Raw genomic sequence first — 27,983 nt, forward strand, 5'->3', positions numbered from 1 at the left:
AATCACATGCATGGTGTTGACCATGTGAATGAAGATTTGACTATGTTCATCAAGTGAAGTAGCATGGCTGGTGTCATGTTTGTATTTGGTTGTCAGCATAGAACATGAAGACCAAGTGAAGTGTTTGTTGACAGTTCGCACCTTTCCACTGGATTCTTTAAAGATTTTGTTGAGTCATTTGGAGAATGTCTTAGGCAGTAGAAATAAGGGATGTGCATATTGTTTGACTAGTAAGCACAGAATTGACTAAAATCTTAGTAGACATTAAGCTACCCAAGCATCAATGTTTGTGTGAATCTCAATCTCAACCTTATTCTGGAAGTGGAAGTAGTTCTCCCGCATAATAGTTGCATCCCAAGATATCTAAACCAAAGACAATTGACATCCAAAGCTTATTTTGTTCTTTCATTTGGGATAAAGAAAGGGCACACTTCTTAATTTAGCCTCAAAGAAAGGGCACACTTTTTCCCACAATGAGCTACAGAAGGCACGCTTAATAAGTAATGGCCCCACGTTACAAGCGAAGACAGTTGGCATCTGAATCTTCTCCACTTGTGGTTAACTTTTTCCATTAAGCTTTAAATTTGTCATCATTTTAAAAAAATTTGAGGGCCAGACACATACTCCAAGCTTGTAAGAGAAAGCATTCACCCACATGGATTTGGATCCCGAATGGACCCAAAACTCAATTGAAATCCAATTGGATTTCTAAAGATCCAAACATTTTATATAAACCCAGTCAAGATCCGAAAAGCAATTGGAGGGTTGTATAAATTTATAATATTCAATAATCCAACCCAAAATCCGAGATCCATTAGAAAACTGTATGTATATAGATAAATTTATGTAGTCAAAATTGCAACGAAATGTGAAGTGATGTTGTGGTGAGGTTCGTTGCCTCTTTGAAAGTTGACGCAAGTTCAAATCCTACCACACACGCGGTTTTGGTAAAAAGGCGCTACATTCTTTTTTGAAAAAAAAAACTATGACATTTATATGTGTATAAATAAATTAACGGGGACTCAATTTGCAACGAAAAGAACAATAGTGCTGTAGAGAGGTTCGTTGCCTCTCTCGGGAATGACCCGAGTTCAAATCCCCCCACACACACGGGTTTTATTTTGGCGCACTTTGATTTTTTTGACAAAAGATTTGAAGTCTTATGATAAGATTACACATTTTAATTATGCATACGGTTGACAAAAGATTTTTTTGACAAAATATTTGCTCATTCACATCATCCACACAATGTTTGACAGGGAGTGTCTTAGGAGTGAGGAGCCTTCTAAACTTACAGTTGATGCAAACCATCAGAAAAGGTAATAAAATGCAAGCCAAAAATACACGCTCTCCAACTTAAATCAAAGATCAATCTACATTGTAAAAGGCCTTTTCTATATGATCTTTCAAAATTAAAAACTGAAATTACATGCAACAATGTGGCGCATGGTTTCCAATAACACAGTAGAAAATGCATAAGACTTAATTGAGCTTAGTGCACAAAATAACCATGACACGAGTCCGCAAAAGTCCAAGAAGGTATAAATTTAGAAGTCAGTTTTCCCCATTACAGACAATCCTCATAATTGAAAAGAAGTCTTCCTTACCAATTTAAGTTAGTTTCCAATTCAGTTGACATATTTTTCCTTAGCAAATGCCATTCTCAACTATGTCACCTGGGTGTGGGTACGGGTACATGGCAATTCCAAAAATTATGGGTATGGAGGCATGGCTAAATATATACTAAAAAATATATATTATATATCTAAAATATATATTATATATCTAAAATATATATTATATATATTATATATCTTATATATCTAAAATATATATTATATATTGAATATATAATATAATATAGGACACGGCAAATGCCGTGTCCAGGTACCAGTACCCGTGTCGACACGGGTTCGGCACCCTAAGTGTCATGCCACGGTTACATAGATTTTCAAGAATTTCTGGTCTCATGACAGACAACATATTATAAACACAGCACATGGTTTATTATTTGTCTCCATTCCTTGTAGCTTCATATGATAATAGAGCTCACATTTTATGCAGCGTGGATGCAGGCCTAGCCTGCAGCATTGCATGTTCACCACTGTTGATCTCGTAGCTTTCTCGAGATAGGCAGCGGTAAACCTGATGAGCCTGCAGCTTTTCTCTGTACTGTAACTGGTACAGACCTAAAATAGAAACAAAAATAGAAGAGAAAATAACAATAGGAAGAAGACGATCCCTCTATTTCGGTTTATGGGAGTCGACTCAGATCGGACCCCAAATGGGCCACCGATTCAGGTTACTAATCCTAATGCCTATTATAAATTTCTTATCATGTATTTTATGATTTTAATGCACAATTTTTATACAAAGGCACTTGTTATGAATAATCTAATATTGTTCAATGAAAAATGTTAATGATCATGTATAGTTATATGTTTTTGTAGCTTAATTGTTGACATATTATAGCTTGAAGTTTAGTTATTTCCATGTCCTATTCATGTGATTACACTATAAAATATAAAGTCCTAACTCATCCAAGTCACTAAGTCAACCCACAGACTCGTGAGTCAAAGGTTGGGTGATCTGAGCCCGAGTCACGTGTTTGCCAACCATAACTCCATCCCTTTACTTGCAGCAAAATGAGCAATTTGTGATCCTCTCTCTCTCTCTCTCTCTCTCTCTCTCTCTCTCTCTCTCTCTCTCTCTCTCTCTCTGAGTAAATAAAGCATTTTCCCTATGAGTTGTTCACATCCCTCTGAAGATTTGAAGGGTCATTATGGGAGTATGTGATACAGCGACTTGTAGAGCTGTGTGATTGACCCACTGCTGGAAACGTGGGAATCTTGAAGATTGGGAGAGATGGTAGCTATAGTGTGAACACCCCAAATTTTTCAAAATTTTGTAAATATTCCTTTTTTGCCCCTAGCCCCCATTTTCTGAATAAATCGAGTCAATTTCAATCTAAATTCCAGTTATTTCCCGAATTTTACTGGAATCAAAATGATCAACGCGAGAGCTAATCTTTTGAAGAAGAATCAACACGAGGGTTGATTTTGAAGAGAGATCAACATGAGGGTTGATTTTTGAAGACAATGGTTCGAAACCAATTTTGGAAAAGAAGATCAACACGAGGGTTGATGTTTGGACAACGGCTCGAAATCATTTTCGGAATGCACTACAGATGATCCTCAATAATTTTTCTCAACCCCTGAGGAGCCTCATCGCTACTTCACCGGCGAAATCCTTCATCAAGTTGATTGAGCGAGCCGAATGGTTCGAGACAGGAATGGAGAATGGCCTCTACGAGAGCATGACTCTGGTCAAGAATATCCAAGACCAAAAGAAGAAGGCGCAGTTCACTCAGCTGGTACCCCCGACAACAATCATGGCAGTAGCAACAGAGGGAACAAAAATAACAGTGACAATGGCCCGAAAGTAGGTCAGAACAAGGGGCAGAAGGAAAAGATCTTCAAGAACAATGACAAGCCACTTCTAACTGACCTCCAGCAAAAAGGAGATCTTCAAGAAAAACCCAAGTACAATTTTAACATACCACCTTGCAGCAGTTCCCTCCAGACTGCGAGGGAAGCAGATGAACAAAGCCCTATTGTCTTTCCTGAAGCGACTGCATTCTGCATAGAACGTGGCCAGATGAGCTTTGGGATTACCAATTCCGTCAGGAATTTGGGAGGAAGATTCTCCAGATTATCATCCCCATTTAGGCCATCATAGAAATCCTCACCAATATAGGTCTACTTGCCCTTACTTTTGGCCTGAATATCTTTGATTGCTCGAGTCACTTCTCTTAACTGCTCGCGCATCGGATCCTCTGCTGGAATCCCATACTTGGGCCTATTCAGTGATTCAGGCTCTTCTACAAACTTTACGAACCGTCGTGGAGGATTCTGACTGAACAAGAATTTTTGAAAACTGAATTTGAAAAGCATATTTTATTCTTTAGGATAATTAAAATAAGATCGAAGATATAATACATTCCTGACTATGGTCATAAAATGTATTATAAGATAATCTATTGCACAAGCATGATTCTTTGTGCATTCTTAGACTTAGAATAAATTCTTAGACAATATTTAGGCAAAGCAAAAGGCATAAGTTCGATCCTTGGTTCGATTACCCCTGGTAAAGGCGTCAGGAACAGTCGAACCTCGTACCGACGAGCGAATCCCGTCTCTCCATTTTTCCCGCAAATATTTCAAAAACGGAGACGAGTAATTTCAAAACATTTTTTAAGATCAAGTGAGACCTTTGCAAAAGAGTTTCTCTCTCTTCTTTCTTTTCTCTTTTCTCTTCTTTTCTATCTTTTACTCCCCTTCAAAAAGGGAATAGAGGCTAGAAAGGGACAGAGAAGGAAAAGAGGAACAAGAGAAAAAAATTTACAATGATCACACATAGTTGGCAAACCCATGACTTGGACTCGAATCGCCCGGCCTCTGACTCGCGGGTCAGTGGGTCGACTCAGTAACTCGGACGGGTTAGGACCTAAATTTTTTTAGTGATTTTTGTAATGAAATATGCAGAAATACAAAACAAGGGCCTCTAAGGGCTTACAAGATCATAAACACAAAGTTCACATGCACATACACAAGTCCAACTAAAAGACAATACAAGAGCACAAAGTCACTAGACAAGCACTAAGTGCAACAAAGAATTAAAAAGAGAAATACAAGAACATAAAAAATAAATATTTTATTCAACATGAATGCTTAAGAGAAGTATTGAATAAAGTAGGGACAAGAGGTCCCTTATATACAAAAAGGAAAAGCCAAAAGGGACCTCTCATAGAGTTATTAGGAGCTCCCAACGGCTATAGAAATAGTCGTCGGGATGCTTCGAACGACTTTAAGAGCAAGGACCTTAATACCCTTGGTCTTTGGGATAAAGACAACACAAAAATAAGAATAAAGAAAATAAAAAAATATGTCCCTAGAGGACAGAACCTATTACAAGAGAAAAAGACAAAAATATCCCCAGAGGGTATTTACCTATTACAATGATATATATATATATATATATTACAATGATAAAAGAATATAATGTATACATTATATATATTATATACATACATCTTAACATTTTTTAATTATACTTTAGTTTTTTAAATATTTAATATAACACTATGTTTTCTACAATGTGAATGCAAATAATCAAATTTCAAGCATCAAATTCACTAAATCAAAGCATCAAATAATAGAAACTACCATATATTTGCATAAAAAAAATAAACTTCATAGTTGCACATACATAAGAACAACAATGAAATGAAACAAGTAAAAAATGAACAAGGAAGCCCCACACTACGCACACTATTGGGGGGTTTTCACCATTTTGTGTGTGTGTGTAGTGTGGGATTATGTAGACTGTGGACAACAAAATAAACCCCCAATAGTATGCATCGTGCACACTGCGATACAAGGAAAGTGAGAAATGTCCATCAGTTTGGACAAAAAAAAAGGAATTTATGGCCCCCAAGGCCACAACAGAGACAAGGCAAAGAGAGAGGGAGGGCCTTGGTTCAACGAGAGAGAGAGAGAGAGAAGGGCATCGGCTCACCTCGCAGAGAGAGGCCTCCTTGGCTCGCATCAAAGACAGAGAGAGAGAGAGAGAGAGACTCCTCGACTCACCATGCAGAGAGAAAGAGAGAGAGCCTCCTCGGCTCGGCTCGCCAGAGAGAGAGAGAGAGAGATTGGCTGTCAGCGGCATACGATGGTTGTCAATCGTCGTCGTTCGATGGCTAGGGTTCGAGAAGGGGCGAGAGAGAATCTTCTAAAAAAACAATCCCTTTTAAAGGGTTAAACCAGTTCATATCAAAATGAACTGGTACAAAATCCAAGACAACTTGACAAATCTGGACTGAATCACCTTGTCGTGTCTTAGTCCTGAATCGAACAATTCAAGACTGAATCAAAGACTTGCCGAATCAACTGATTCCTAGCCGATCCTGGTTAGACCAGGACTAGCCTGGATCGGCAGCCCAGTTAGTGGGCGATCCAATCTGTCTCAGGCGATTCCCGAGTCGGATCACCGGGTTTGCCAACTATGATGGCAGCAATGGTGTTAGTGATAAATTAAAAGGAGAAGAATATTAAATTATTGCTTAGTGATAAATTAAAGGGAGAAGAATATTAAACTATTGCCACCTCGTTGTTGGGTGCACTTGATTTGCAAGATGTTTTAACCGAGAATTTACAAATTGCATTCTTGATCATGGGCTAAGTGAAATCATGGTTGGCTTAAGGAAAATAAGAGGTTGATTGCAATAATTGGACCTATAAAGTTGCATTATTTAACTGAGAGATCTGTTGGATTTGAATATGATGCATTGTAATCAAGATTTTGAATATCCAGGTAAATGTTTAATGTTTAATGTTTGAAACCTGAGCATAGATCCAAGAGATTTTGGCTTTTAAGTTCTTCAAACTGGTTTGACTCGTGATCGGGCACATTTGTTTAGTGTGAATTAAAAAAAAAGAATAATGGGAAGATATGAAGCATACTTAAATTCTATATGGGAAGAAATGAATCCTACTTAAATTATATCGCCTTTCAATAAGTTTTTTTTATTTTCTTTGAATAAGGTTACAGAGAATTTTATGGAGATTGATTGGTAAATTCAAAATTAATTGCTCTCATTTGATGTTATATTTTCCTTATTGGTTTACGATTTACAGAAGAAAACTCTCCCTTTGGTAGATTAGAGAGAGAGAGAGGTCCGTCTTAAGGATCGCCCTTTCCTTCTTCTTTTTTGGCTACAGGGAAGGAACAAATATGTGGCTCCACAAAGTACCCAAACTGAAGGAGAAGGTGGGTCGTCTTATTCCCTTTGTTCTCTCTTTTTTTCTTGGCTTTTATTTTAGGTTGATCACCCACTATTGTGGGTTACACAACCCAGACACAAGCCCGTTTGGTTGACCACTGCCCATATCAAGGAACCACGAGATGGGAGGTGGTGAGCAGTGACGCTGCAGGCTGGGCCAGCATCGCTGCATAAAATGTGAACTCATGACAATATAACCAATAATATAACTAGCAATGGTAATGATAAAAAGGAAAAGAACATGCTACTATCACTACCAGGGTTTGGACATAATAGCCTCTTCAAGACTAGACTAACATGCAAATTTTATCAAGGAAAGGTTCTCACATCCATCAGATATCATAAATTATTGTATACAAGTGCATCATCTTGTGCGCTTGATTACTCACATGGTCAAGCATCAAGTTGCAATATATATTAAAGATTACAACAAGTTATTTCTCTTGATTAAGGGTATCAAAAAATATTTTATAGTGGAGAAGGATTATAGATCGCTACAAGATTCTAGGCATAATAGCTGAAATAATTATAATAATTATAGCATCATGGATGCTGAGAATTTGAAGATTTCACATTTCAATCCCAAATATTTGGGCTCCTACTTCCTGCCATATTGCACATGAACCATATAACAGCTATGTTAGGCATATCATTGGCCACCAGATAGTTTCACTCAGCTCCCATATATGCACCTCTGATAATAAAAGTTTCACGCCATGTGTGTCATTTGGTCAGGGATTAATCTTATTACCAGATCACTTCCTATGAAATCCCATTATGATAAAAACTGCCTAAACACTAAACAGTCACTGGTTGGTCTAGTGTCCACATTTTGACCAGGAAACTCCATTTAAATCTAAAAATGCAAGAAGCCTTTTTTCTCCCAAATCATAACATCAATCTACATATCCAGCTTGTAGGTCAATATGAGCGAACTTTCACTTGATTAGAACAAAATTAAGTAATCAAGATCAAATGAAACTGGACAACCAAGGCACACCCCTGATACAAGGCATCCACCTTGACCTAAGGCCAAAAGCCTAAACCTAAACTCTTCAACACATTCCAATGTCATCTTAGATGAGATTACTTTTTTGTTTCATTTTATTGGCAATACTCCTAAATTCCCTTGAGTGTATAAACTTCTAAAGCTATTTTCTTCTATTACTCTACACATCTAGCTTCACCATATGCATCACAACAACATGCAGCTTCTCTTCCGGCCACTTCTTGGAAAACCCTTCAATCCAAGCAACACTCACGCAAAACATCTGATCATTTTATTTGCCCCTTATCCATCCAACATCACCCAAACCCACAATGTTCAAATATCACAGAGCCTAAACACCAGATTAATCATTTAATTGTGTTGTTAGACTACAAGGTCTTCTAATCTCATCTTCTCACTATGTTTTCTTTATACAAGTCCTTAAACATTTTTTCCCCCAAGTATTCACAAGTCTCAGGTGCAATCCCATACAAGCTTAAAATAGAGACTTAATGTATGCACCTCTGATAATAAAAGTTTCACGCCATGTGTGTCATTTGGTCAGGGATTAATCTTATTACCAGATCACTTCCTATGAAATCCCATTATGATAAAAACTGCCTAAACACTAAACAGTCACTGGTTGGTCTAGTGTCCACATTTTGACCAGGAAACTCCATTTAAATCTAAAAATGCAAGAAGCCTTTTTTCTCCCAAATCATAACATCAATCTACATATCCAGCTTGTAGGTCAATATGAGCGAACTTTCACTTGATTAGAACAAAATTAAGTAATCAAGATCAAATGAAACTGGACAACCAAGGCACACCCCTGATACAAGGCATCCACCTTGACCTAAGGCCAAAAGCCTAAACCTAAACTCTTCAACACATTCCAATGTCATCTTAGATGAGATTACTTTTTTGTTTCATTTTATTGGCAATACTCCTAAATTCCCTTGAGTGTATAAACTTCTAAAGCTATTTTCTTCTATTACTCTACACATCTAGCTTCACCATATGCATCACAACAACATGCAGCTTCTCTTCCGGCCACTTCTTGGAAAACCCTTCAATCCAAGCAACACTCACGCAAAACATCTGATCATTTTATTTGCCCCTTATCCATCCAACATCACCCAAACCCACAATGTTCAAATATCACAGAGCCTAAACACCAGATTAATCATTTAATTGTGTTGTTAGACTACAAGGTCTTCTAATCTCATCTTCTCACTATGTTTTCTTTATACAAGTCCTTAAACATTTTTTCCCCCAAGTATTCACAAGTCTCAGGTGCAATCCCATACAAGCTTAAAATAGAGACTTAATGTAGTATGTACTATGACCCACATTCATAGATATTGGCGATATTTTCAAAATATCATGATATTATCGTTGTAAAATCAAAAAACGATTTTACTGGCAAAAACTCACTATATTTTGAAATTATCAGGCATTTCGATTTATTGTGATAATATCGAGAAAAAATTGGGATTTATATTTGTGTTTTATGTTCATGTTTTATTGCTTCTTTGCTTAGTATGGATTTTTTTCATATTTATATTTAAATTCATGTTTTATTGCTTCTTTGCTTAACATGTATTTTTTTCTTATTTTTTCAAGTTTTTAAAAAATTTAATTTTCCAATATTTTTCAAGTTCATTCATGAATTTTTGCTTCTTTGCTTAACATGTATTTTTTCTTAATTTTTCAACTTTTTTTAAATTTTTAAATTTTTTTACTTTCCAAGATTTTCTGGATAATTATTGAAAAATGATAATATCCTGAGAGTTTTCCTTGCTAAGACCGATATTTTTGACCAAGGTATGACCCTAATTTGTGGACAGATTATTCTGTTTATTCATGGATTTTATAATAGTTTTAACCACACCCGTGTAGGACCATCTTCCTTACTATTGATAATCCAAACTACACTAGTGTAATCATACCAGTAGTAGGTCCTTCACAAGAGGATTTCTTGTAGAAGATAACAGTATTGACTAAACTCATATCGGGCCAATGAGCAGAAAAGAGTACTTAAAGTTTTAAACTAGCATTCAATTCTCAAAGATTCACATGAAAAAAAATTCTAGAGCCAATAATTGTGTATTTGACTGGATACAACTAGCAACAATCTTATTCCTTCAGTATGATCATGTAATTGGGTGCTGAAATTCTGACATATACAGTACAATCAGCACTTGAAATCTTATCCTGACCTACAACGGAAAAAGAATCCCAGACAGAAGCAAAAGCATCGTTAAAGCAACCAATCACATTACATTTACATTTGCCTATGCTTCTGCACTGAAGTCCACAAGAAATCTTGGAGAGTTCAACAACCTTCACTCCCCATAATCCAAAATTTGTCTCTATTACAATCTAATGGCAACTACCATAAGATCAAAAGTGACATACACTTTCAGACAAAAAAAATCATCTTGGCCACACTATCTATAACTCCTGGATGAACCATCAAAATGCAACATATTCATGGCACACCCTAAAGCACTCCCACAGAATTCTGCCCCTGTATATGCTTACAGGACCTCCCCAGAAGCAACTACAAAGTTAGGCATATTGTCCAATTCGTTGCAAAAAAATATACAGTAATAGTTCTTTATGTTAGTAAGATAAATGAAAACAAATGAATTGAACATTTTCAATAGAAAATATTCAGGCAGATAAAAATACATTATGTTTGACTGAACACAGTTGATAACGAGAAACAGTGACTAAAAAGGCATTTCTCAGAGAAGAAGAGCAAAAAATGTAAATGATCAAGTTTCACATACTTCATAAGAACTATAGAAGTGCTTGTTTGTACAGTTCTCCAAGACAATCCTTACTACGCGAAGAATTTGAAGAATTGCCGCCCTAGGAAAAGGAGGGTCTTCTCCAAGAAAATCATCCTCCAACTGCAAATCATTCCTTGGTTTTACATGTTTCTCAAAAAATGAGTCAAAATGATTAAAGAGATCAACCCAATGGTGAAAATCCCCCTGCAGAGAGTTATAAATGTAATAAGTACTAGCTAATGAAAAGTATATAGAATAATGCACACTGAAGAATTGGTAATGAATAACCAGTACCTTATCAAACTCCCAGTTAAAAACTTTTAAAGGTTGTTCTATATCCTCTAGAGGAACAGAAATAACACTATTGATGAAGGCTCTGATTTTAGGAGGCTGAGAAGGAGAGGAAAAATATATATATGAGAAAAAATCAGCAAACAATAGGAGAACATCACATATCATACTGCATCCACTAATAAAAAGTTCCAGCTGCTGAATATTTATGCAATGATGCAAAGGAAGAAGTTGAGGAAAATCAGAAACATTTTGAAGCTATGCAGTGCACAAGGAAAAGAAATCATAGCCATGCAAACAAGTATCTGGATAAGTTGGCACTCCCTATGAAAAAAAATCCCAACAAAATTAATATGTAAAGCGCATGGATGACATAATGTACCCTGCATTTTCATGAACAACAACTGAAATGGTTAATGGAAAAAAATAAGGTGCTCTTACATTACTAAGAATGTGTATAAGCATAAAGCAGCCACTACAGTTACAAAAAGTGTATCATGACAAGTCTAATATAAAAGCCAACTAAAGACTAGTGGATGTGTATAACAAGTCAACTTTCCAAAAAAATAGATGTGCATGGTTAACTAATCCAAAAACCTTAACAGGCTAGTGGATCGTACAGATGGACTTCTAATCAGAACTATTCAAAGTTCAAACTAAGAAATCTCTATCTATCATCTTTCCTGGGCTCCTTACTGCAGCAGAAAACAAACCAAGCTTTCTCAAGTGTGGTTTATATTTTTGGAGAAAAGATCAGGATGGTATGCAGGTTCTGAGTTGAAATGTGTAATTTGAAAATTGATAAAACTTATGGTCACTCTCCACAATTCTCTTTGCAGTTTGCAACCTTCCTCAAAACTGATATCATCAATTTATTCTAGAAAAAGAGTGTACATTCTCAAGGTCTCTGTAGGTAGGAGCAAATGACAGTGTGTGCAATCCCAGACCAGACATACACAGCAATATTTGTAGAAAAAACAATCACATCCACATGCAGACACAAAATTCTTAGGTGATGTCAGCAATAGCATAAAAAAAATAAGTCAAAGGAAGGAGATGGAAGTGACTGCAGAACCAGCCAATTAAGAACAGGTGAAAATAAAGGGCCAAGAAGTATTAGACAGAAATTGAAACTTAGAGAGGAGATAGTACACACAACCTGCATACAGCCATATGCATGACCATATGCTTTTACACCCTTAGAAACTCAAATAAGATCAATAAGAGTGTGCCAAGTAGGAAAATGAAAAAAAAAACAAATAACTTCATGAAGAAGGCAGTTGAAGCTCATACATATTGCATAGAAATGAGATGACTCTGTTCAAGAACTCTCACTCATAGCATCATCTTGTGTCTGTATTCTCTCAGGAAAATGGGAGAACGTATTGCAAAATATATACACCATTGTCCTTTTCATACTAGAGTGATGTGAAACCAAAAGGAACGCCAAATTTCATCAATCAACAGGCCAATCTAAACTAACTCAGCAAGGTCATAGCACAATATTGGACCGGACTAAGAGAAGGTAACATAGTGCTATCTCCCTCATTTCCAGAAGTGAGTCATCCCGAAAAAGTATAATCTAGTACCAAAGCACCAAAGAGACATCCCGATCCAAATTAGAATCAGAGTAAGCCATAAGCTCAACAAGAAGAGCAAGATAAGCAAGAGTACAGGGAATGCATAACATTTCCACTAACCGGCACAAGTGCATGAGAAGGGGATGCATGCTGGAACCAACTCACTATACGAACTGCATGTGAGATAAGTTGCGAGTGATCCTAATGTGGAGCAAAAGCTCCGCTCCGACAAACTACCACTAAGTCATAGCAACCGAGATATGAACACCAACAATAGCTCTCAGCTATTATCTACATTGTAATCAAGAATCTACAATCTACAAACAGAGTCCAAAGAAAAGTTCATCTAAGGTAGAAAACACTCGCTAGGTGAATGTACAACTTCAATTGCCAAAGATCCTACAGAAAAAAAAACAATCATCTGAACATGACCATGCAACAGGTTCTTGATTATACAGCAACCTATATAGCATCCCATGTAATAACGATACCATCCAAACTACAGAAGATCTGACAAAAAAAGGGAACATCTAGTAGGCTCATCCTGAGTGAGGGGAATAAGAGCACCTACTGACATCTTCTTATCAAGGTGATACCTTTTAAACAACATAAAGCCTCAGAAAAGGATATTTATTCAGAATCACTTAATCGTTCTCTACAAACTCCCAACAATTTGAGAATTCGCATTTTTAACCGTCCATCTGATACAGAGGCCATCCACAAATGCAACAGCCGAAAGCATACAGAACACGATTACGAGGTCATAAGTCGTGACTAACTGATGCATGCCTCCAAGCATCAGTTTTTCTAGTAAGTAGACCATGCTCCCACAGTTCCCCAATTGATATCTTTTGCGAACAAGAATCTGATACGCAGCTCTATCGCACTCATTTCTCAATCAATCCTACGTGCTTGATCACCCATTTACGAAATTTGCTTGATCAGAACCGGTTTCGATAGCATTATTAGCATCTAGAAAACAAAAAAATAACAAATATACTAACAATCTAACTGAAGCAATGGACCCAGTCTGGTAGCTCCCACATATGAAACCTCAAAAGAAAAATACTCCACGTTAACGGCAACAGAAACAATAGGAGGAAAACTGATAAGGATCATAAAGATTCCGCAAAGTCGTAATTTTTCAGTAGTTTTTCAACTAACAAGACGAAAAAACTGATTCGCTAAACTCACACACAGGTCAATATTTGGTATCGTTAACTTTCTGCATGATCACTGGTGTATGCAACACAATCGCGAAGATCATCGCAGCATATTATTCACTGAGACGGCATAGACCAACGAATCAACCAGCAAAAACAGAAGATCAAACGGCACAGATTGGAAGAAACCCAACAATCAGCAAGACAAATGGAACCCCGATCGATTGCGACGAGACCAATGCCGAATTCCGATCAATAACCGAACGGAAAAACACAAAAATCGATCGCCGGGATAGAAAACGCGCACACTCAAGATTAAAGGTTAGGGTTTTTCGGGATTATCGGCGTACCACTTCAAGAACCCTCCTCCGTTTCAACTTCATCTTGAATTATCGGTCCCCTCCGGATCACTCACCGGCTCGTCAACCGCAAGAACGCATCCGACCGATTTTCGGCCGGACGGCGAACGGTCTCACGCCGGAAAATAATCGGCTCCTATTGAGAACGGATCGGGAATCGCTCCTGCAATCAGAGACTTTAGCTAAGAGAGAGAAGACGTGGTTAGGAATTCTTTTCTTCACCAGAATGGATCATCCAGAAGAAGAAGAAGAGAGAGAGAGAGAGAGAGAGAGGGTTTTCTTCTCTTCTTACCCAAACACAATAAAAAGAGGTAAGAGTTTTTTTTTCCCGAAAAGGAGGTGAAATTTTTTTAGCTTTCAATCTTCTTTATTAATATATATATATATAGAGAGAGAGAGAGAGAATAACTAGAATATAAGAACTCGAAATATATGTAGCGAATTTCATGGATTTTTTGTTCTCTCCTGAATCTAAGTGTACAGATGTGATCTGCCTGCTTGGTTTTATAAAAACCCACTATTGAATCATCCCATTTTGATGCATAAACTAGATTTTTTAAGGCTTTAAAATTAATGGTTCATGATCTTAGTAAATATTCAAGCATTCAAAAATTATATTTTTTATGAAAATATATGATCCAAGTTGATTATTAATATGAGAACTGAAATGCAAGAACTAGAATATGAAAACTAGAAATATGGGTATTTTTAATATTTTTCTAAATCTAAATGTGTGGAAGAATCAACCATTGGATAGTGTATTTTGGATTAAAAATATTATTTTTTAATGCTTGAATATTTATGAAGATTATGAGTCATTAATTTTAAAACCTTAAAAAAAATCGCTTATGCATCAAAATAGAGCGGAACAAAGCACCTAGATTACATATTTAAGGTTAGATTCAAGATGAAAAAACAAAAAAATCCATGAAAATCATGATTCACACATTAGTTCTCATATTCTAGTGGTTTTTATAAAGAGCGAGGGAGAGAGAGAAAGGAAGAAAAGGTGACAAAAATATGACACCATTATTCTTAAGATTGCCCTCACTCGTCTAGTCATAATTTTTAGTATACCCCAGTGCAGCCTAAAGATTTGCCTTCTCTTAAAAGCAATATTTTTTTTATAAAAAAAAAAAAAGATATTAAATTTTTTTCAACAATATCACCTTATTGATGGGAATATTTTTTTTATTAAAAAAACATGTTTTAATTAAAAAAACTATGCATTTATGGCCATTGATTTTTCAATCACCATAAAAACTTAGTTTAGTGCCGGAATCTAGCAACCCAAATGTTGATTCCTACTCAACCAACCACGTAGATCATATTTTTATGTTCAAATTTACTTAAAAACAAAGAAAGTAACAACAAACGAAACTTAGTAAGTTATGTGTATATACGTATGATTGTAGTAAATATTTTCTTAGATCGAGCGTCTACGAGGCATTAAGAATAAAGGGAGGCGGTCAGATTTTTTTTGTCAGCATTTTTTTATATTTTTTTTTTCTTAAGAGCATCTTAGTTTTAATTTTTTTTCTCAAATTAAGTAAAACAAACTTCTCACTAAGGTAATGAAAATTCTAATTACACCTATCTTAGTTAATGCCCAAGGTTGCCATTTGACCTTATTGTGTTAAAAAAATGCTCGCTTTTTTTTTATATTTACACGAAAAAATCATTCTCAGAATCAGAAGCCTAACCGTACTGACTCTGCGTGTCGTACTTATTGTCGTTGTTCTGCTAGCCTAAAACTCAGTGGACTTAACCCTTGACCTCAAGGAATTATCACACTTTGGCTTGGAGAAAGGGTGACACCCTTGGGATTTGACCCTAAACCACCAGGCTAGTGGCCTAGGTCCCATCCCACTATGCCAAACCCCTTTGGGGCTTGCTCTTTTATTATTTAAATTTTAAATTTTGTTAACGGCTACAAACTTAATAGGAAAGTTAAGGGTAAATGACAACTTGCACAATCAAAGCAAAAACTTAGGTAAGTTTTTGGAACTTCTCAACATCTAAAATGGATTTCGAGGAGAAAAATGGCAATGTTGAAATGCCCACCAAACATTTGGTCATAATTAGCATATCCACTAAATTTTAGGTCTTTAACCACGTTTAAGCCAATACCCTTCTTCCTCTACTACACTTGGTCTAATCTTGTGTAAATGTTGATCATAACATCAAAACTATCATTTTCTCCTATAATAATGTGTCTATAGTTTTTTATTATGCTTAATATAAATCTATTTTATATACCCTTAAAACGTACCAGAATGTACATTTTAATGTTTGCTAACTCATGGGCTTATCCGCTTAACAAATGTTACAAGTTTGGAGGGTCCTTGAAATGTAAGAAGACTTTGGTGGATATATTAATTAGAACCAGAATTTTGGTGTCCATTAGAAAATTACTCCTAAACCGAAAAAAAAAGGACAGGTGAATTTTAAATTTGTTGACAGGCATGGTGCATTTATAGAAAGCTCTTTATGTCTCACCATGAAATTTACAATAATTTGTGGATATTTATTTCAGTAAGATATTGAGGGAGTATATAATTAGGGTGTCAATGAGTCAGGTTTGACTCAAACCGGTTTCTTTCCAAACCTTATAAGGTCAGGGTTTTGTGATAAAAAAGGTGAGTGGATTAGAAACTGGGTTGGACCCAAATGGTGCAATTCGTATATAAAGGCTAGGGGTGTCAATCGTGTCGGGTTGGCGGGTCGACCCGACGGGTTGGCAGGTCAGCATACCTCAACCCAAACCCGACCCGTTTATTAAACGGGTCGGCTATGGCAAACACCAACCCGGCCCGTTTTAATAAACAGGTAACCCGACACGACCCGCCAACCCATTTAATAAATGGGTTGGGTCGGGTAAACGGGTTCTCAGGTTCGCGGGTCAGGTTGGCGGGTCGACGGGTTGACGGGTCGGGTTGGCGGGTTGACCCACCCGCCTAACCCATTTATTACATGGGTCAGCCGGGTTGGCATACCCCCAACCCGAACCCGATCCGTTTAATAAACGGGTTAGGCGGGTTGACCCGTTTATTAAACGGGTTGGCTTAAGCCCAACCCGAACCCACCTAAGAGGCGGGTTGGCGGGTCGGATTGGCGGGTCGTGTCAGGTTTTGCCACCCCTAATAAAGGCAGGCATGATTTATGAAATTTCATGTTAGTCCTGGGTCCAAGTCGAATTTTGATTAAGACTTGTGATTTTCATGTAATCTTTAGGACCCAGGTATGTTTTTTCTTATAGCAGACCTAATAGGACATGTGTCTAGACCTTGTACCAACACCTCAAAAATAGGTTTGAACTCACTTAGGTTTGAACCAGAACCTACCCATTGACACCCATATATATATATATATATATATATATATATATATATATATATATATATATATATATATATATATATATATATATATATATATATATATATATATACACTACAGGTTTCAAAAAAATTCTGAATATCTTTTATACTCCAAATAATCTTAATATTGCTATGTTTAATTGAGAAATTAATGCATTTACTTTTTTTTTCTCCCAACAACCAAGATTGTATTAGATATTTTATACGTCCTTGCATAACTTTTGATGAAATCCATGAATATTCAAATATGGTCATGGTTATGTTCATGAATTGTTGTTCTGGTATTGCATTCAATTGCGACTTATGCAAACCGATTTTAGTTACAAGATGAGTTTATCTAAAAACTTATATAAGTCATGTTAATTTGCACATTAAAAAAAACAACCACAAAACTTTAGATACACTTTTTTTGATGTCTCACAAATTAGGTTAAGGGTATAAGCATGAGTGACTTGGGGTGATGTAGTGTATCTTATTGTTTTTTTGAAGTAGGGTCGCTTGAAGATAAGGCCTTTAAGAGATAGACCTTCTTACGGTGTCATTGGGGAAAAATCACTTGAGGAACCGACAAATATCATAGATCATGCAACATACATGATTCCAATAGACCCAACATTGTTTATTTATCAGTTAGGCAATTTGATATGTGTGGGAACATGTAGCCCTACTGAGAGAATGGTTGATAATCACACTCATTAGAAGCTTTTGAGATAAGATTAGTTGTACAAACTTTCGTTTTAAATATTGGTGTTGTATGTCTATGTACTAAGTAAACAAATTTTTTTCTTATGCTCGTAAGGATAACTTATGCATATATCGAGTAACCGTCATTATTTGTTAAACAAGTATTTTTTTTATTATTATATTTTTTGAATTTTATTTTTGATATCTTTAAAATCTCTACAACTTTTAGAGTTTTATTTTAATTAAAAAAATTACCTAATGAGGATTGACCTTGTCAATTAAGAAAGTATGGTTAGAGGTTGGCATCAACTGTGACTCATTTTCTTAATGAAAGATCTCACTTTAGGAAAAAACAATGGAGAAATCCTTCTTAGTAGCCTTGTGTTATGTAGTCAAGAAGCAAGATCAAGTCAGCCCTATTTGGTGTGCTCTTGAACTTTTAGTAGACACAAAAGCTTGAGTCTAATTATATTTTGATGGTGGTTCAAGTTAAAACAAGTTGATCTAGCTTTGTGCCTTATTTTATTTTCTTTTTCAATCAAGATAAATTTGAGAGCTTTGGTTGATGAAAAATATTTTTTTTCTTTTTAATGTCATTAGTGATTTATATATATTATTTATTCAACTTCATGCTTAGATCATATACATATATTCTGCTTGAACCATAACTCAAAATTAGATAACACTAGACATAGTCAGCTTGAGAAAGCCATAACTTTGCCACCTTATATCAAAATTCAATGATTTTGAAAAACTTATTCAAATATCTAAAATAATTCAAAAGCAAATTCCTCATCTTTTATGTATAAAATTTCATAACAATCAAATGGTGTTTGTTTTAACAGTTTTGGTTACTTATTTAAATAAACTTGATTTTGTTTTTTATCTTAACTAAAATTGTATTTATGATTTTTTATTATAATTACATGTTTGTTCTTGACTATAAGTATATATTATTTAAAATTTGATCCATCTAGATATCTAGATAAGCTTAGATATTTTAATTGATTATTTATGATCATATATACTAATTTAGAATATTAATTTGGTTATAGAGATTTCATTTACATATTTAAATTTGCATGTCGTATGGATCATATATAAAAATATATAATTTATCTTATTACTATGAATATTTAAAATAAATAAAAGTAAAAAAAGGAGGTATTGTTTTTTATAAATCAAAGTAACAAAATTTTATATTTAATTTCAATCATACATGGATATGTCATACTTGGTTGATAATATAATAATAGTATTTGAATTTCATAAAATTTATAAGTTATTTTTTAGATAATGACCTACCACATTTTTTAACAATTTGATTACAATACCCCTCTATAGTCTATATTGTGATTGAACAAAGAGGTCATGACCTACTTAATCAATACAAACTCATACACAATAACTTAAAAAAAATGATTACATGGAAAAAGTTTTATATAAGGTATTTTGAAGAACCATCTTTTTTTTATATTTACACGAAGAAACCACCGCCAAGACTATAGACCCAGCCACGTTGGCTCTGCATGCCATACTTATCGTTGTTGTCCTGATAGTGTAGAACTCTATGGGCTTACCCCTTCTACCCAGAGAGTCACCATGTTTCGGCTTGTGCAAGGGGTGATACTCATGAAATTTGAACCTAGACCACCTGTCTGGTGGCCTAGATCTCGTCCCACTACACAAAACTCTTTTGGGGCAGACAAAGCCATCTAAAAATCAATAATTTTAGTTGTAAAAGTTTAGAAAATAGATAGCACTCAAACCCACATTCCCAAACCAATGTTAAAATTGATTCACCAAGTGAATCGTCCTCTCTTTTTTTTAGGAAAAAGTGAATTGTTCTCTCAAAAAGATCATACAATCAATTCGAATCAAGCTGAAGTCCCAAAGTTTAGATTTTATTTTTGCTATAATATATGTTAAAAAAAGATGTAAATGAATTGATTATGGACAAAACAGCCCGATTGGACAAAAAATATGTTGATTTTTTACCATGGTTGAATTGACCCCTATTTTGATTCTTTAAGTGTCGATTCGATATGAATTAGATAGGTTTTGATAACATTTCCCCAAACCATAGGAGGGAGGATTAGATGCAATGTGATTGCACACTTTTAGTATGTTTTTGCACCAAATCATTCACCATCTTTGGGACACAACCAGTTTGGCCTAATATATGGTGGGTGATTAGGTGCAACAACACACTTAAAGTGTGCAATCACATTGCACCTAATCTTGATTCAACCACACACCCCAACACCCCCCCAAAAAAAGATTAACCCCTCATATTAAACCAACAAATTTCTTTTCTTCAAATCCTTTTTTCACTTTATAATATAAAATTATTAGTGAAAACATTCATGTCAAATGACCTTCATGTGTATGGGGCATTTGCCTCCTCGCAATGGAGGTGGTGGACATCCAGTCAGCATGGCCTAGCCTGACCAATGACAAGTTAGAGCTCAAGAAGCCCAACTGAGGCCACCAAATTAAGTTGCATTCCAATCAATTTGAGTTGGGTCCTTTAGAACCCTATTAACTAGTAGGGATGTCGATGGGTTGGTTTTTATTTGATATCCGATCAAATTCCACTCCACTAAGTCAAATTTAGTAAGCTAAAATCATATTGGATTATAATAGGATGGAATCCCAATCCAAATCTGATTGGGGCCCCAATTAGTCGAATATCCATCTTGGATCCAAAGCGCTTACATCCCTATTAACCAGGTTTAATAAAGTGACTATTTACCTATGTTTGTTAGTATCAGTATCGACCCTGAATCAATTTTCAAAATGATTCAAGGAATCAGCCAATTCTTATTCGGACCTGAATCAGTCAGTTTTCAACCAAGGGATGACACACATTAGTAAAATACTAAAACAATACTAAAAATATTAAAAACCCATTTGAATGATTTTATGCACTTTTGAAAATTAAACCAAATCAACCTTGTTTTTTATTGATTTTGGGCCAATACAATATGAACATCATTGCTCTTTACCCTCTCCAAAATTAGTTCTTTAACTTATCATGCAGCCCAAATGCAACACGTGCATCTCATGTGAGGTACCTAACCCGATGGCAATCAAGGATTGGGACATATGTTCCAAACGATAATTCCTTTGAATTAGTGCATCACTCATTATTTTATATTTAATTTCTTTTAAAAAAAAATTCAAACACCCACCATTAGTTAATATGCATACCAAACTTTGCTGAAAATATAGTTGAACCATACTCAATCACATAAGAAATTTGCTTGGCAGCACCTCTAGGATTAATTCCTCGGCACAATAGAGTTGACTGCAATTTTTCTTCTAGAATACAACTACCACAACTTGCACTTTGAAAGTCGTCTACCACGACACATCACCTTTGAGTAGCTTTAGATAAAAAAGTGAGGGTGAGACACAAAAGAATGAAAGAATATAAGTCACAAAAGATTCCGAGTATATATAAACTTAAGTGAACAAATGTTTAATGGTCATGAATAAATGTCTAATGGTTACAAATAAATGTTCAAGGATCAGAAATATATGTATAATGGTCATATCTAATGGCAAGTGGCTAATGGTTTGAAAACAACTCACTCAATTAAAAGTCCAATGATCAGATAATAGTTAACACATTTAAATGTCTAACAGTCGACAATAATTCCTCTATCAGCTTGTGTAAAAAGTTTAAAGTCAAATCGACCATGAGCTTAGCCTAACTAGGTGGCAAAATCAAAGGTCAAGTCAAAACATGATTAAGAATTTAAGTTTGATAATTGCAGAATTTTGAGGCAATTATAACAATCCTCAACTTAGATCAAAATTATAAAAAGAATAAAGCTACTCATAAAACTCCTATGAATAAATGAAGGTAATTTTTTTTGGCTTAAATATTTACTTAGTGTTTGTCATAATAAGTCAAAAAACTTAGTAGCTTAGCTTTAATTAAAGATCTTGAGAGACTTTTTAGATGTCCTAACACACATATTCACTTCAGTTGATAATAAATGTCTACTATATATGAAGTTGTGCATTAAGGGCCTTATACAATATCTTGAATTCATGAATGCTCTAGAGACAAGCCTGAGTCTCATGGAAGACAACCCCACCTTGACACATATATAGGTGAGTTCGTCAAAGGTGATAAACCTATTTGAAACACCTTAGCCATAAGGTATATAAATCTCATTAAGAGTTCGATATATGCGCTTCCTAAAAAAACACAAGTTTTGAGCATTTGACATCATAATTAAGATAAAGATACTCTCTCTTTATATTTATATAATTACTCAATTAATTGTTCTTCCCATTGAACCACTAGACTTGATTTAATCTATATCATATGGTTGGGTATCCATCATCAATAATTGTCTTTACTAGGCTTTAACCTTATTCCCCTCGATGTATCATCTTTCAAGGGCCCCTTTAATTGAGAGTGACATTAACAGGAAAAATATTTAATTATTCTATTTTTTTCTCAAAAAATATACTCATCGAGTATTTTTTATTATTAGGCAAAAAAGTGTCTAAATACTTCTCCTTCTGTTGTACCAATATGCATTTATAGGAGGCACCAATACTAAATGACCAAATTGATATCATTTTTTCACAACAATGAGATATATGGTAAAAAATTTCAATCATCTATCAATATCGAAATTCTTACTTGATTGTATATTCTATCAATTTGCATCACTATTAAATATAGTGGTTTCTCCCAATCATACTTTGATCAAGACTTGAAACAAGTTATTGTCTTCGATATTCATATTAATCATTCTTTCATAAACATTTACATCAAGGTTATATATAGTTTCTAACCTTGGATATTCACATTCATTATGTCATTTAGCATACTTGATTGTCAAATTTAATTTGGATTCCCTTGTATCATAAAAATACTCATAAGTGCATCAAATAATATTTCTAAAGAATGTCAAGCTCAATCCATTCGCATGAAGCACAAAAACATCACTATGAGTTCTAAGAGAATTAAGTCAAATTCATTACAAATTTGGATATGAATTCAACTTCATTTTCTCACTAAACTGCCAGACCTATACAACCAAGAACCTCAAGTTAATAAATCCATTTAAAGCATATGTTATGTGTAATTTCAAAGAAACCATAAACATGTCAAGTTGGAAACATTACGACTCAGATCCACATACGTAAACAATATATCCCAACTTGGATATAAATGGATCCTCTAGATCTGATACATATATAAGGTAAATATGAGTTTTGCATCATGACACATAACTTACAAATTTTCTCATTTTCTCGTACATGCAAATATATGTCAAATGACCCCTCTTTCAATAAATGGTTACTCACCATTTGAATTCGATAACCAACTTAACACATGAGTATAAGGTCATCATAAATACTAGCTACCATGAGAAGAAATTTACCAAGAACAATTTAAATATTAATAAAACTTTTACACAAGAAAAATCAGGCATAACTAAAATGTTCAAAAATTTATGTATAAAAGTTATTTCCACTATTTCACATTCATGAAAACACTATATACATAACCCCACTATTTTTATTTTTGTTTGACTTTGAGTCTATGCCAACTATTAAATGATAATATAATTTCTTTTTATACAAATTGAAAATTCTTATTGTCTAAGTTTGCCTCTTCCTTAAAGGATCATGATATAATTTTTAAACACTAAATATCATATGATTTCAAAACATTTTTTATTTATTTTAGTCGAATACATTTGTGATATATGACAAAACAAGTATCAAGATGCACTCATTTTAAATAGTAATCCATGACCAAAAGAGCTTTGAAAAACAATATTTAATTTATATTTTGACATGTAGGAAATCATGATGCCCATATATATATATATATATATATATATATATATATATATATATATATATATATATATATATATATATATATATATATATATATATATATATATATATATATATATATTAAAGGCAAGTTGGGGTTAGACGGACCCCTACCAGAACAACAACCATCTCATGTGGTAGAGGGATTTGATTCTGGGCCTTCAGCTTTACGTAGGACCCTGCTTACCACATGGAATACCATATGGGTGCTATGATGCCTATATATCCATCACACAATCATACTTCAAATGCTTAATAGGTATGTCATAAAACTTTTATCAATGACATAGTCATCACTTGCCCAAATTAAATGATTAATGTTTCTAAAAACTATTTGATAATTATGGTCAATAAATAATTGCAATACGTGAATGCAAACAAATCTGCATATATTCTATGTGAGGAGGAGGAAATCCACATATATTTTATCAGGAAGACCTAATAAAGTTCACACAAAATATAAACAAAAATGACCAATATGGAGAAGTTTGCATTTAAGTTATCAGTAAATTTGTGAATCTCCTATGCACTATTCGCAACGTTTCGACATGTTTCAGTTACAGGAAGTTCACAAATACATTTGTGCAAACTTTGCTCTATATACACAAATTTTGTGAATATGTGCAAAACTCAAGAAGTTCGCTCAATATATCGCTCTGTACATCAAGTATCATAAACTCACTTAAAAGGATTTTCACACTTTTTTTTTGTGGACCTCATGTAGCACTCACAAAATTATATTGTTTATGTGGTCTTCTCTGCTAATCGTAAAATTGCAAATACTTTACTAAAATCACATATTTTATACTAAAGTCACAGGAAACTCCATGAACTTCCCTTTTCCTTTCTTTAACCCTCACTTAAATGTATGTTCACACATATTTTTTTGCGGTCTTCATGAAGCATGCAAAAATAAAATTTATGAACTTATGATCGTAACTTCTCAAATATCTTAGTAAAATCACATATATATGGTATCTATAAGCTGTGTAAATCTACCTTTTAGTCAGAGGATGCGATACAACTTCATTCAATTTATTCAAACTAAACATGGTCATACAAATATTTATTATATTCATTATATATATTCATTCCATTCATTCAAAAATGAACCTGCTCAAACATCATGTGGTTCATCCTTTAGATTTTTAATGCTAGTTGGGTTATTGTTTCTCTCCGCAGACTCTTTCCTCTCGAGCAAATGATTGAGGCAAAACTGCTTCCTCTACAATCCAACTTTTGAGCCAGTGAATCCTGCAATCCGACATGGAGCATGCACTTTCCTCCAAAGACTCATTTTCAATCAGACATAGCTCCACATTGGAGGCTCAATCTTTGGCTTCTTAATGCCAATCAACTTACTATTTTTGTTCATAGACCTTCTCTTCTCTCGAGAAAATGATTGAGGCAAAATTGCCTCCTCTGCAATCTGACTCTTGAGCTTGAGAATCTTGCAATTTGACCCTGAGCATGCACTTGTTACTCCAATGACTCATTTTTAATCATACATAACTCTATATTGGAGGTCCAATCTTTGGCTTCTTAATGTCAGTCGACTTACTATTTTTGTTCGCAAAGCCTCACTTTTTTTGAGCAAATGATTGAGGTGAATATGCCTTCTTTGTGCACTATCCATAATTGAGGCTTGCTCCTTTTACAAAGGACCATAAACATCATTCACCTGATCATCTCTACCTCCTATCTTCTCCACCTCAGCCATGGCATCCATGTTGTTCCAAAATCTTCTTCACTGCCACTTTTTAAAGGTGAAAACAAAACCCTAAAATGTGAACTATCATTTTTTTACTATCGAAGCATCGTTGTAAAAATTGAAGCATTACAATTAATGTTGGTTCACACTTTCAAAGCATCATTGTAAAAAATTGAAGTGTCACTATCGAACCACCATAAAATTATGAGAAGGTTCATATTTAAGTCTTCAATAAATTTGTGAATCACATGTGCACTATTTGTAAAGTTTTGACATGTTTCAGTTACAGAACGTCTACTGATACATTTATGCGAACTTTATTCTATCTATGCAAATTTTGTGAAAATATATGCAAAGTTAAATTGAACCACATAACTTCATTAATAGTGGATGAAGTTCATGTATATTTATGCAAATACTGGACTCAGTTCGCATATACCTTACTGACTTCCTCATCCTCGAAAATATTGATTATTATTCACTTAGATTTTAAATAGACTTCCTCATCCTCATAAATATTGATCATTATTTACCTATATTTTATACAGACTTCCCCATTCTCGTAAATATTTGTCATTGTATTTTATGTGAACTTATTCAACCTCACAAATATTTGGTCATTATTTGCTTATATTTTATACATACTCTTATCTTCCCAAATATTTGTCATTATGCAGACTTTATCATCATCGCAAATATTTGTCATTATTCAACGATATTTTATACGAACTTCTTCATCCTCGTAAATATTTGTCATTGTTAGCATATATTTTGTACATACTTTCTTATCTTTGCAAATATTTATCATTGTTCACCTATATTTTATATGAATTTCTTCAACCTCACAAGTTTAACTGTTTAAGTAACATCCTTCACTGACAAAATATAGTTTTCAGTTTAATTATTTAATGAACATGCTCATACATTGGATTCATTACATTCATTAAAATAATGAACTTGCTCATACATTACATTTATTCAAAAAAATAAACATGCTCATGCATTGTATTCATTCCATTCATTAAAAAAAATAAACTTACTCATACATTGCATTCATTCAAAAAAATAAACTCTCTTATTCATTTAAAACTGAATCTTCTCATACATTGCATTCATTGCACTCATTCAAAACTGAATCTACTCATATATTATTAAACAACTCTTAACAAATCCTAAATTTTGCAAAGCATACATACTTTAGCATTGCATTCATTCTATTCTTTCACAAAATGAAGTTTCTTATACATTGTAATCATTCTATCCAAAGGAATCATCTTCTATTTACCTTCTCATATACTAAAAAAAATTATTTTATCCACCATATGAATTTCTCGTCACTGTTATGACATTTTTGCACTTCTTTAATAAAAGAAATATACCAAAATGAACCCCATCAAAGAGAAACTTAACACACATTTGTGAATCCCTGTGATTCTTGAATTTCTCAAGATCTTGTGATTGTAAAATCATAACTACCAGTTGTGATTGTTTTTGCCTTGAATCTTGCGAAAGTTGGTTATAAGATTCACTTTGTGACAACCACTTCTACTTTATCAATTGTAACTATTCATCCCCACATATGATCTAAGCAAACATGCTCTTAATGTTCAATTCCTTGATTAAGTGACTTCTAAAATAATAAATAATTATAAGGATCTTACATTTCAAGGACAATGGAATAGTTTTGTCCACATGCATATAATTTGTATTCTTATAAGGGCAAAATAGTTTAATTGGAATCTTGAGTTAATATTTAATCCATGGGTTAACTAGGGTGGGTAAACGAATGGAAAGAGACGAGCTTGAAGTGTTCAAGCTTGGCTCATTCTTGAGGTGAGCAAAGTCGGGTTCGAGCTCATATTCTATCCGAGTTAAATTAGAGGAGTTTGAGAATGCTTGCTTATAGAAAAAATACATTTTCTAGAGTTAGAAGAAATAGAATTACAAAAAAATACAAGTTAAATATATGAAAAATGATTGTACTATATAGTAAAAATGACATATTTTATTAAAAAATCCACACTGTGCTAAAATATGTCTGTTGACCAAAATCGCAAATAGCCAACTTTGTTAGGACCTTTTTACCTTTTGTAAGTGTGAAACTCATAAAGTATCGCAAACTCCCACTTAAAAGTAGGTTCACATTTTTTTTTTGCGAACATCATGAAGTGTGGCAAAACATTATGTTATTTATGTGATCTTTTTTTTTAATCGTAAAGTCACAAATACCTTAGTAAAATCATATATTTTATATCAAGGTTACGGGAAACCATGCGAACCACATTTCACATTCAACCCTCACTTAAAT

The 27,983-nt window shown here is 34.2% G+C and overlaps 1 protein-coding gene across 2 annotated transcripts in view; it reads right to left on the reverse strand.

The window, feature by feature from the left end:
* Positions 1 to 14,327, reverse strand: part of LOC149818402 (E3 ubiquitin-protein ligase UPL1-like) — a 51,717-nt gene extending 37,390 nt beyond the window's left edge. For both annotated transcript variants that reach the window (XM_089984818.1, XM_089984819.1), the window contains exons 1-3: positions 14,015 to 14,327; positions 10,925 to 11,020; positions 10,628 to 10,834 (exon numbers count right to left, since the gene is read on the reverse strand). In XM_089984818.1, the coding sequence (XP_089840944.1) occupies positions 10,628 to 10,834; positions 10,925 to 11,020; positions 14,015 to 14,047 (336 nt within the window). In that variant the 5' untranslated portion in view covers positions 14,048 to 14,327. The remainder of the gene's footprint in view (positions 1 to 10,627; positions 10,835 to 10,924; positions 11,021 to 14,014) is intronic.
* Positions 14,328 to 27,983: the final 13,656 nt, after the last annotated feature.

The sequence above is a fragment of the Nuphar pumila genome, chromosome 13 (assembly GCF_984573655.1).
Source record: "Nuphar pumila chromosome 13, dmNupPumi1.hap1.1, whole genome shotgun sequence".
NCBI lineage: Eukaryota > Viridiplantae > Streptophyta > Magnoliopsida > Nymphaeales > Nymphaeaceae > Nuphar > Nuphar pumila.